At 33.5% G+C, this 12,656-nt stretch overlaps 1 protein-coding gene across 1 annotated transcript in view; it reads left to right on the top strand.

Moving 5' to 3' along the window:
• csmd2 (CUB and Sushi multiple domains 2) overlaps positions 1-12,656 on the top strand; it is a 543,350-nt gene that overhangs the window by 401,709 nt on the left and 128,985 nt on the right. The window contains exons 38-40 of the mRNA XM_056479194.1: positions 2,316-2,420; positions 2,544-2,662; positions 8,645-8,714. Coding sequence (XP_056335169.1) covers positions 2,316-2,420; positions 2,544-2,662; positions 8,645-8,714 — 294 coding nt within the window. The remainder of the gene's footprint in view (positions 1-2,315; positions 2,421-2,543; positions 2,663-8,644; positions 8,715-12,656) is intronic.

The raw sequence follows: 12,656 nt of genomic DNA, 5'->3' as shown, positions 1-12,656 counted from the left end.
TTTACAGTTGTTTTGCACTCCATCATACTGTTTTGCAAATGAATGCCATGGTTTTGCTTTCTCATATTAGATGGGAATGATAGAAAACAATGCATCGTGCTGTTCTATTTAAGATATTATTAGAATGGTGTTTTTTTTTTTATTATGCAAATAAACGGTTTCATTTGATTTATATAATTTGTAATGTTATGTTTTCCAATGAATACATAAGAAAGAAAGCATTTAGAGATATTACCAGCATTCCCTTATAAACTTAAGCATATATATATATATATATATATATATATATATATATAAAAGTAAATAAATATTTTTTTTTAATCTATGTTTTTATGTATGGCTTTTAAATAAACATTTTATATAATTTATTTCATTATTATTTTTAATATTTTATCAAATGTTCAATGTGACAATTTATAGAGAAATTAGCACAACTATTTTAAATAGACATTATATATGGAAAATGAAAAGTATATAATAATAATAATAATAATAATAATAATAATAATAATAATAATAATAATAATAATAATAATAATTTAACCACAAGGTAGTCAGGTGACAATGGAGAGAGGATCCACATGCAGCTTTTTTCAGAGTAGTTTTCAGAAGCGTAGTTAGGTAACAGGAAAATGGTAGGGATAGCTGACATGAAACTGACTTTTTGACACAGTGTCGAGAACCTGAAGCGCAAGTGTTTCGAAACACTGCACCGAAGCATGATCTGAACCACCCAGGTCACATGACTAAGGTGATTCAAAACACTCAGGTCACGTGACTAAAGTGTTTTGAAACACCAGGTCACGTGTCTAAAGCAATTCAAAACATTTTAAAAGCATTTCGGGACCTTGCAAATCTGCGTTTGATTAACGGGGTCGGGAAAAAAAACTCATGTATTCTAGTGGGCTATGCATGTTTTCAGAGAAACTGTGCTGCAGATTTCTTCGAGTTGGAATCACAATGTTATTTATTTCTTTTTTTAAATGAGCAAAACAAGACACATTTATTCACAAAGTGTCCTGCGGATGTCAGACCAATGTTAAAACAAAACACGTCACAAGAACAGAGCATTTAAAAATGAATGTCTATAACTGCATTACCCTGGATTCAAACCCATTATCTCAGCATGCTAGTTTGGAACTATCACCGCTTAACTACATCACTTGAAAACTCAATGCTACAACATGAGGTTTAATACCTCAATTTGCGTAAATGTGTCTTTGCTGAAGCTGTTCCAGAGCAATAGATAACAATGACCACTAGTTGTCACTGTAGAGACGGATTTCAAAACGTTTCGAAGCTTCGACACAGTTGCTTCGACTATTTCAGTGTTTCATAAAGTCTCGTTCAGCCCAAGACTAGCAAATGGTCGATGCAGGCGGCAGACACCGTAAACAAGAGAACAAGGCAAGATTCAAACATGGAGAGACTAAACCAGAAAAACGCTTTGTAATGTTACAGAGTTTAACCCAACAAGACTTAGAAATGTGACAAAGGTATATAGTCTGAGTAATCAGTCCTTGAGCAGCTTGTAGTTCATATGATGACAGAATTGTAGTCCAGGTGATAGTGAATGTTTAGCAGTGATCTGCAAGCCTGGATCGCTGGTGATCATGACAAATATATTATTATTATTATTATTATTATTATTATTATTATTATTATTATTATTGTTATTATTTAATATTATTATTATTGTTATTATTTAATATTATTATTCAATATTGTTTATTATTATTATTATTATTATTATTATTATTATTATTATTATTATTGTCGTCGTCGTTGTTGTTGTTGTTGTTATTGTTATTGTTATTTAATATTATTTAATATTGTTTATTATTATTATTATTTGATAATATTATTATTTGATAATATTATTATTCTTATTATTATTAATATTAATATTATTATTATTATTATTATTATTATTATTATTATTATTATTATTATTAGTTTTTTATATGTTCTGTTGTAGTGTTTTGTTATTGGGTTTTTTCTTAACATATTTCAAGCTCAAGACGTATTAGTTGTATGAGTTATGCCATTATTCATATAAAATAGATTCAAGTTTACATTTTTATGTGTTGCCAAGCCAACATTTGAAAGAAATACTCTTTTTTATATGTTATATTCTTTTATTTATTTATATTCATCTTCAGCTTGAACAAAAAGATAAGGATTTAACTAAAGTAATTTAAAAGTTTTAGTTTTAATTAGCAAGAGCGTTATCAAAACACGTGTTGGACAAAAGTCAAGGACACACTGATTCTGCTACAAAATGACAATCTGCTAACAACTCCTTTATTCTGCAGGTACAACAGTGCCAGCCCTTCTGAACAGCACCTCCAACCAGCTCTACCTGCACTTCTTCTCAGACATCAGCGTCTCTGCAGCCGGTTTCCGTCTGGAGTACAAGAGTAGGACATCTGTTACAATACCAGTGCATCTGGACTTCACATACTCTCTAAAAAGCCAACTAGTTTTTGCATTCAGCAGAATACCTCTCATTGTTTGTCATGTTGTGTCATTTCCCCTCACAGCTGTGTCCCTCACTAGCTGTCCTGAACCGGTTGTACCCATGAATGGCTTCAGAGTGGGTGAAAGACTACAGATGAACAATGTTGTGTCCTTCCAGTGCGACCCTGGATATACGCTGCAGGTAAGAGTTGGTTTGCCAAATTGGACAAGAGCATGGACACAATGCAGCAGCGGTCACTTCAGGACACAGATGTTACATTAGCTATCGTGCAGGGTCCCTGTACGGTTCCATTGTACAAAGTACCAAAAATTCCACTTAAAGCACTCTCGGTAGGCAATAACTTACAATGCGTTCACAGAAAATCATGATTAGCCTTGATTGTGAGCGTGTTTGGTGTTCTGTCAATGCTAGAAGCAAATTAATCTGCCTAGCTTTTACAAGAATGGATGATTTTGTTCCAAAATCCTGCAGAGTTTAACATTTTACGTCAGGAACAAAAGAATGGGAAGCGCTTTCCAGCCTGGAAACCTTTTTGTTTTTGTACCCAGATGATTCACAATCTGGTAGTAATGCCAAGAATATGAGTTCCAGACTTTGCAGTTGTTATTTTTAATTATGTGTTTCTTTTTTTAAATATTTCCCAAATGATGTATCACAGAGCAAGGAAATTTTTACTGTTTGCCTGATAATATTTTTTCTTCCGGAAAAAGTCTTATTTGTTTCATTTTGGCTAGAATAACAGCAGCTTTTTAATTTTTATAAAAGCCATTTTAAGGTCAAAATAATATGCCCCTTTAAGCTATATATATATATTGATAGAATAAACCATCTTTATGCATTAACTTGCCTAATTACCCTAACCTGTCTAATTAACCTAATTACCCTAGTTAAGCCTTCACAGTCCTGGAAAAGTCATGAAATTTTGAAAAGGCATTTTCCAGACCTGAAAAAGTTTTGGAAAAACAAATAAACCCAAAATGTTTTGAAAAAGTCATAAAAATGTGTTTAACTTGTTTAATTATCTGTATAACTGTTTAATAATCTGTGCATTGAATATATTTGAGATTATAAAATTGAGACTACATGCAAGCTCCACACTCTGACCCAGCCGGGACTCCAACCAGCGACCTTGTTGCGAGGGGACAGTGCTAACCACTGAGCCCAGACAACAAGATACTTTCTAAAAACGTTTTTTATCAGATATTAAAATATTTTTTGAATATTTTTTTCTTATTTACCGTGTGTACTTAGACATTTTTTTACATTACAAGTTTTGGAAAAGTCATTGAAAAGTCATGTAATTTTAGTAGTAAAAATGTGTATGAACCCTGAACCTTTAAATGTCACTTTAACCTGTATAGAATTGTCTTGAAAAAATATAGTCAAATATTATTTACTGTCATCATGGCAAAGATAAAATAAATCAGTTATTAAAAATAACTAAACTATTATGTTTAGAAATGTGTTAAAAAAAATCTTCTCTCCGTAAAACAGAAATTGGGGAAAAAATAAACAGGGGGCTAATAATTTAAGGGGACTAATAATTCTGATTTCAACTGTATACACAAATCTTGGTATCACTTTATTTGAATGCTCATTTTTGAACATTTTTTGGCTGCATTTACACTGCAGATCTTGATGGTCAGTTCCGATGTTGTACCTGTATCCAATTGATTTGATGACCCGCTTAAATCATCTTTTAAAAGTGACTCTTATCTGTTGTCTACATTTACACTGCATACGGCAAAAGCGCAGTGACCCGGAGAAAAAACTAGGGCTGACTTACAGCTGAAAATAAATTTTCTTTTTTTCTCTCCATTCCTGTATTTAATCTATTCACAGGGTTTATTTTTCTTGTAGACAAGTTGTTTAGTTATAGGTTTTGACAAACAACTTCTCATTTGGCCTTTTTTTATTAAGCTTTTTAAACCAGTAGACAATTTAATGCCATGTCCATGACCTGATTTATGCATGCCATGTATGCAATAGTTTAAAATTTGTTTATATTGTTTACGTGGCAGATGTTGTGCTCTCTCCCTCTCATCATTCGTTATCATTTTTAATGTTGTGGCACTCGCATTGACAGGTAAAAAATCTGATCTACCAGATATATCATATCAGATAAATTTCCACATACGAACGAGGCCTGAAGCTGATTTGAGTAAATCGGAATCCATGTGATTTTTGTTCCTGCTTGCAGTACACATACATGCGCCATATCCAATCTGATGAAGAAATCGGAATTGGGTGACTTGAACCATGCAGTGTAAATGCAATCTTTGACTTTGAGTTACATTGCAGCTAATTCTCATTAGAGTATTAGCAGACTATCTGCTTAATGTTTGCTGATACTGTGCAACCAACATGCATTTAACTTATTTAAAACTTTGCATGTATCTATTACACTAACTTACACTAACCCTTACCTTACAGTTTCCTAATATTCTAATGGGAATTAGATGGCATGTAGTTGACAATGTAGCTTATATCCAATAAATTGTGTTACAGGCACCATCAAAATAAAGTGATACCCAACTATTACATAAGCCTTCAAGTGGCGTCCCAACATAGTTTAAGAATGGTTTATGTACAAATTACCAAAAATACCACTTAAAGCACTCTCGGTAGCCAATAGTTCACAATTCGGTCACAGGAAATCATGATTAGCCTTCATTTTGAGCATGTTTGGTGTTCTGTCAGTGGTAGCAACAACTTAATCTTGTTCTACAAGAACAGATGATTTTGTTCTAAAATATTGCAGATTTTAACTTATGTCAGCAACACTAGAATGGGAAGCATTTTACCACTGGAAACCTATTTGTTTTTGTACAGTCTACTTATGCTCTATTGAGAATTATATGGTATATAGTTGCAGTGTAACTTTTATTCAATAAATGTGTTTAAATAGTCATCAAAAAAAGTGATACCCAAGTATTACATTATCCTTCAAGTGGGGTCCCAACATAGTTTAAGAATGGTTGATTGTACAAAGTACCAAAAATACCATTTAAAGCACTCTCGGTAGCTAATAGTTCACAATGCAGTCACAGGAAATCATGACTGATTGTGAGCGTGTTTGGTGTTCTGTCAATGCTAACAACAGATTAATCTGTCTAGCTTCCACAAGAATGGATGATTTTCCTGCAAAATATTGCAGATTTTAACATGTTATGTCAGCAACACAAGAATGGGAAGCATTTTACAGCTGGAAACCTTTTTGTGTTTGTATGCAGATGATGCCAAGGCTTTGAGTTCTGGACCTTAGATATTTTGATCAAATGTTTAGTGATTCACAATATATGGCTGTTGATGATAACAGAAATCTTACATTTAACCTTCAAATTTAATCCTAACACAGTTCCAAAATGGTTGTTTGTATACCAAAAATACCACTCTTGTTCGCCAATAATTCACAATGCAGTGACAGGAATTCATGATTGCTTGAGAGAGTGTTTAATGTTCTGTCAATGCTAGCACCAAATTAATTTGTCTAGCAATTCTACAAGAACAAAAGGTTTTTTTTCCGAAATACTGCCGTTTAACATTTTACGTCAGCAAAAAAAAAAAAAAAAGTAAAAATGGGAAGCGTTTTGCTCTTGAAAATCTATTTGTTTTTCTATCCAGATGATTCACAATCTGTTAGTAATGCCAAGACTATGAGTTCCAGACTTTGCAGTTGTTGTGTTTTTGAAAATGTGTTTAGTGATGGACAATATATTGGTGACCATATCCATATAAACGATAACACAGATCTTAAATTAGCCAATTGGTTGTGTTTTAACACAGTTCTAATATGGTTGATTGTACAAAGTGCCAACAAATACTACTTAAAGCACTCTTGATAGCCAATAATTCACAATACGGTCACTACAATTCATTATTAGCCTTGATTGTGAGCATGTTTGGTCTTCTGTCAATAGTAGCAACTATTTAATTTGTCTAGTTTCTTCCTGAACTGATGATTTTGCTTACTTTATGCAACAGATGATTGAAATACCACTTAAAGCACTTACTGTAGCTAATAATTCCCAATTTGGTTACAGGAAATCAGGACTAGCCTTGATTTTGAGCATGTCTGATTTTCTGTAAGTCCTAGTAGCAAATTAATTCATTTAGCTTCTTCAAGAACAGATGGTTTTAGATATTTTGATCAATTCCCTACTGAAAAAAAAATAGCTTAAACCAGCCTAGGCTGGTTGGCTGGTTTTAGCTGGTCGACCAGACTGGTTTTAGAGTGGTTTGGGCCATTTCCAGGCTGTTTCCAGCCATTTCCAGCCTGGTCCTAGCTGATTAGGCTGGGAGATGAACAGCTAAAACCAGCTTGACCAGCCTAGCCAGGCTGGGAGCCCAGCCAAAACCAGCTATGTCCAGCTTAAACCAGGCTAGTCAAGCTGGTTTTAGATGGTTTTAGCTGGTCATTTTCAGGCCTGACCAGTTAAGACCAGGCTTGAAATGGCTGGAAACCAGCCTGGAAATGGCCAAAACCCCTCCAAAACCAGGCTGGTCAACCTGCTAAAACCAGCCAACCAGCCTAGGCTGGTTTAAGTTGGATTTTTCAGCAGGGTTGTTTAGTGATTAACAATATATTGCTCAGCTTACAGTATACAGTTTAATAACACAAATCTTACCATAGCCTTCAAGTATAATCCCAACACAGTTCCAAAATTATTGTTTCCAAAAAAACACTCTTTTTAGCCAATAATTTGCAATGTGGTCACAGGAAATCATGATTAGCCTTGATTATGAGCATGTTTGGTGTTCTGTCAATACTAGAAGCAAATTAATTTGTCTAGCTTCTACAAGAACAGATGATTTTGCTCCAACAAATTTAACATTTTACGTCAGAAACAAAAGAACGGGAATGAATTTTCCACTTTTGGAAATATATTTGTTTCTCTATTCAGATGATTCACAATCTGGTAGTAATGCCAAGGCTATGAGTTGCAGACTTTGCAGTTGTTGTGTTTTTTTTTTTGAAAATGTGTTTGGTGATGGACAATATATTGGTGATCATATCCATGTAGATGGTAGAACAGATCTTAAATTAGCCATTGGGTTGTGTTTTAACACAGTTCCAAGATGGTTGATTGTACAAAGTATCAAACATACCACTTAAAGCACTCTTGATAGCCAATAATTCACAATTCGGTCACAGGAAATCATGACTACCCTTGATTTTGAGCATGTTAGCCACAAATCAATCATGACGAGCCTTGATTTTGTGCATGTGAGCAGCAAATGAATTCTACAAAAACTGATGATTTTGATTTATGCAACAGGTGATTGCATGAAGCATTTAACACCACTTAAAATACTGTCTGTAGCTAATAATTTCCAATTTGGTCACAGGAAATCATCACTAGCCTTGATTTTGAGCATGATTGGTGTTCTGTTAATCCGTTAAGGTTCTGTTAGTTCTAAAATTAATTAAACAGATAATTTTGCTCTGACAAATTGCAGAATTTAACATTTTACGTCAGCAACAAGAGAAATGGGAAGCATTTTGCACTTGGAAATGTATTTGTTTTTCTATCCAGATGATTCACAAATCTGGTAGTAATGCCAAGGCTATGAGTTCCAGACTTTGCTGTTAATTTATTTATTTTTTGTTAATGTGTTTAGTAATGCATAATATATCTCTAACCATATCTGCATTGTCCATAAAGTGGCATTCCAACAGGTTTCCAAAATTGTTGATTGTACAAAGTGCTTAAAATACCATTTAAAACACTCTCAGTAGCCAATGATTCACTGCTGAGAACACAATGCGGTCAAGGGAAATCTTGATTGTGAGCATGTTCAGGACCTGGCTTATATTTGGATATATATTTATTTATGCACACTGTATCAATATAGTATTGTTAATTCTCTCAGCAATGCAATTTGATCTGGTTTGATGAAATTTTCCATGCGATGCAATACGATAGTTGGATTTTGTTTCAGACTATAGCCAAACTTAAAGCACAAAGGGGCAATAATCTTCAGTCTTATAGTGTGTGCTTAACTTAAAAAGCCAAAAACAATAAAGAAAAGTGTCTGCCTGAGTCATGAAGGTCCAAACTGTGCAGGTCAGAGTGTGGCTAGAAAGAATGCTGAGTGAACGAAGAAAAGACTTAAAAAACAAACAATATTTCTTTTTGTTCATTTTTTTTATCTTTGCAGGGAGTCTCCCATATCTCCTGCATGCCAGGGCCTGTGCGCCGCTGGAACTATCCGCCTCCTCTCTGCATCGGTAATAACTTCTGTCATCTTTTATTCATTTATTTCTTTTATAAATCCTGGCTTCTGCAGATTTATGACTTCAGATCTACCAAAGAGTCTGGAATGGTACACTGGTACTTGTGTCAGTGTGTACAGCGCCCACAGAAACTTCTCTGGCACTTATGCCACATCTACAAATATATGCATTTCACTGCATTAAGTAACAAATGATCAAATAAACGAGGGTAGAATGTTTTGCAGAGCCAAGTTAAGCATTTTGGCACTCACAACTTTAATCCAGATGGTCCCAAGCTGTTTTTTTAGTGAATGCACAGTGCCCTCCACTAATATTGGCACCATTGGTAAATATGAACAAAGAAAGCTGTGAAAAAAATGTCTTTATTGTTTAATCTTTTGATATTTTGATTAAAATATTAACAAAATATTTAGAAAGATTATGTTTGTTTTTGTATGAGAGAAGTTATTTTTAACCCTTACAAACTATTTATGGTGATGTACGTGATATTGAATTGCAGTTTTGGAGACTTATTGACCATAATAAATATGTATTTGCTTGCTTATTTGCTTATTTAGTTAGTTAGTTAGTTAGTTAGTTAGTTAGTTAGTTAGTTAGTTAGTTAGTTAGTTAGCTAGTTAGTTAGTTAGTTAGTTAGTTATTTGCTTGATTATTTGCTGATTTATTTATTTATTTGATCGTTTGCTTGCTTGCTTATTTATTTTTTGTTTATTTATTTATTTTTTGTATTTTTTATTTTTTGCTTATCTGTGTTTTGTTATTTATTTGCTTGTTTGTTCCTTGCTTGTTTGATGATTTATTTATTTGTAAATTTTTTTGTTGCCTTGTTTGTTTGTTTATTTATTATTTATTTAGTTTTTTTCTTTGCTTGCTTGTTTATTATTTAATTATTTGTTTGTTTGTTTCTTTGCTTTTTTGCTGATTTATTTTTTATTCATTCGTTTATTTGTTTGTTTGTTCGTTTGCCTTGCTTGCTTATTTATTTTTAATTAATTTATTTGTTAATTTATTAGTTTGTTTCTTTGATGATTTTATATGTATTTATTTATTCATTTATTTATTCATTTATTTGTTTGTTCGTTTGTTTATTTGATTGCTTGCTTGCTTATTTATTATTTATTTGTTTATTGTTTATTTGTTTGTTTGCTGATTTATTTATTTATTCATTTGTTTGTTTGTTTGATCATTTGCTTGCTTATTTAGTTTTATTTAGTTTATATAGTTTATTTATTTATTTGTTTGTGTCTTTGTTTCTTTGCTTGCTTGTTTGCTGATGTATTTGTTCACTTATAAATTTATTTGTTTGTTTGTTTGTTTGTTTGATCGTTTGATTGTTTGCTTGCTTGCTTTATTTATTTATTTTATTTTATTTTTTTGCTTGCTTGTTTGCTGATTCATTTATTTATTCATTAATTTATTTGTTTGTTTGTTTGTTTGTTTGATCGTTTGCTAGCTTGCTTATTTATTTTAAATAAGTAAGTAATTTATTCGTTTTCTTTGTTTCTTTACCTGCTTGCTCATTTTTTAATTTGTTTGTTTGTTTGTTTTTGTTAATTCATTCATTCAAGCATGAATTTAATAATATATTCATTAATTTATTTATTCATTTATTTATTTTATTTATTTTGTTTCCCAAAAGATCAACCATTTTAACAATATAGATTTAAGGTTTATTTAATAATTATTAAATTATTTATTTGTTCATTATTTGTACATTAAGGTTTATTTTTGCACAGCCTTCTTTTCTCATATTTACATGGGATGCCAATATTAGTGGAGCCAATATTATTTTATTTTTATTTAATATTTCTACTCTTTTGTTTTCTGTATTTTTGCATAGTTCAACCTTTGTTGCATTTATTTTTGCTTAAAAATAGAATAAATTCAATGAAAATTAATTGAATCAGTTCTGCTCATGATCCACATATTTCTTGGCAGAGAAACCACACAAATTATAGTCATAAAATGCCATAACATGTTTGATTTGTTGATTTATCTAATGCAATGAAAGAACAGGAATAAAGAGCCTTCACGTAGTCAACATACTGTAACCCCACCACGTTTCTTTACAGCGCCCTAATAGATCCTTATTTGTTCTTTATCCTTCTGCGATTGGTGGAGCTTTTGAAATAATTCATGGCTCTGACAGTCATCTGTGCTTTCCTGATTTCTGCTGTGTTTTCAAAGGCACCCAGTGCAGTTTTAACCCCTACTCTCTGCATAGGCTCCATTCAGGATCTGAAGCTTTGTTAGGCTTCTCATCACATCCGTCGAGTCTCTTTGAGTCCAAAGCCTGGGCTTTAATCAGAGTGATATTTGAATCAATCAGTAGTTTAGACTCAAAGCCTGGAGGGGAGGAGGGGATTGAGCGTGCGTTTTCACTGATATGAGAAGATTGAAGGCTACAGAGGTGCTCGAGTGGCCTTTGATAGCTTTGGGAAGTGAATTGGCCTTTTTAATAAATGAAAGACTTGTTTTCCCTATGATGTCAATAGAAAGCTAATGTGTTACATTTCTTTATTCAGCACAAACCTTTAAGGGTCAGCGCACATGGTAGATGGCATTGCTAAGCAACATGAAACGTCAATCGCCATCTAGCCCGCACGGTTTACCCTCGATTTTATTTTGCATAGCATTGCATATGTATTTCCTTGTCCATGTTTTATTGTAATTGAATTATATTGCAGTTTTTGTGTAAAGTAAAAAAAAACTGAAATATATTTACAGTTGAAGTGAAAATTATTTTCCTCCTGTGATTAAAGCTATTATGTTTAGAAATTTGTTGAAAAAAATGTATTTTCCATTAAACATAAATTGAGAAATGTATTTATTTATTTTAGGTTTTGTATCTTTTACATACACTCACCGGCCACTTTATTAGGTACACCTGTTAAACTGCTTGTTAATGCAAATTTCTAATCAGCCAATCACATGGCAGTAACTCAATGCATTTAGGCATGCAAACATGGTCAAGACGATCTGCTACAGTTCAAACTGAGCATCAGAATGAGGAAGAAAGGTGATTTAAGTGACTTTAAACGTGGCATGGTTGTTGGTGCCAGACTGGCTGGTCTGAGTATTTCAGAAACTGCTGATCTACTGGGATTTTCACACACAATCATCTCTAGGGTTTACAGAGAATGGTCCAAAAAAACAGAAAATATCCAGTGAGCGGCAGTTCTGTGGGCACAAATGCCTTGTTGATGCCAGAGGTCAGAGGAGAATGGCCAGACTGGTTCAAGCTGATAGAAAGGCAACAGTCACTCAAATAACCAGTCGTTACAACTGAGGTCTGCAGAAGAGCATCTCTGAATGCACAACACATCGAACCTTAAGGAGGACAGATACAGGAGCAGAAGACCACACTGGGTGCCACTCCTGTCAGATAATAACAGGAAACTGAGGCTACAATTTGAACAGACTCACCAAAATTGCAGAATAGAACATTGGAATAATGTTGCCTGGTCTGATGAGTCTCGATTTCTGCTGCCACATTCAGATAGTAGGGTCAGAATTTGGCGTCAACAACATGAAAGCATGGATCCATCCTGCCTTGTATCAACAGTTCAGGCTGGTGGCGGTGGTGTAATGGTGTGAGAGACCATTACACCACCTTGGCACACTTTGGGCCCATTAGTTCCAATTGTTCACTGTACTCAAATGGCCTCCACAGTCACCTGTACTCAATCTAATAGAGCACTTTTGGGTTGTGGTGGAACGGGAGATTTGCATCATGGATGCACAGCTAACAAATCTGCAGCAACTGCGTGATTTCATGTCAATATGGACCAAAATCTCTGAGGAATATTTCCAGTACCTATTTGAATCTATGCCACAAATAATTAAAGCAGTTCTGAAGGCGAAAGCCGGTCCAACCCAGTACTAGTAAGGTGTACCTAATAAAGTGGCCGGGGAATGTACGATAGTACTAGTAGG

This window comes from Danio aesculapii, chromosome 19 (assembly GCF_903798145.1).
Source record: "Danio aesculapii chromosome 19, fDanAes4.1, whole genome shotgun sequence".
In the NCBI taxonomy this organism is placed as follows: Eukaryota; Metazoa; Chordata; class Actinopteri; order Cypriniformes; family Danionidae; genus Danio; species Danio aesculapii.
Note: the sequence above shows the minus strand (reverse complement) of the source record. Positions and strands in the feature narration are given on the sequence as shown.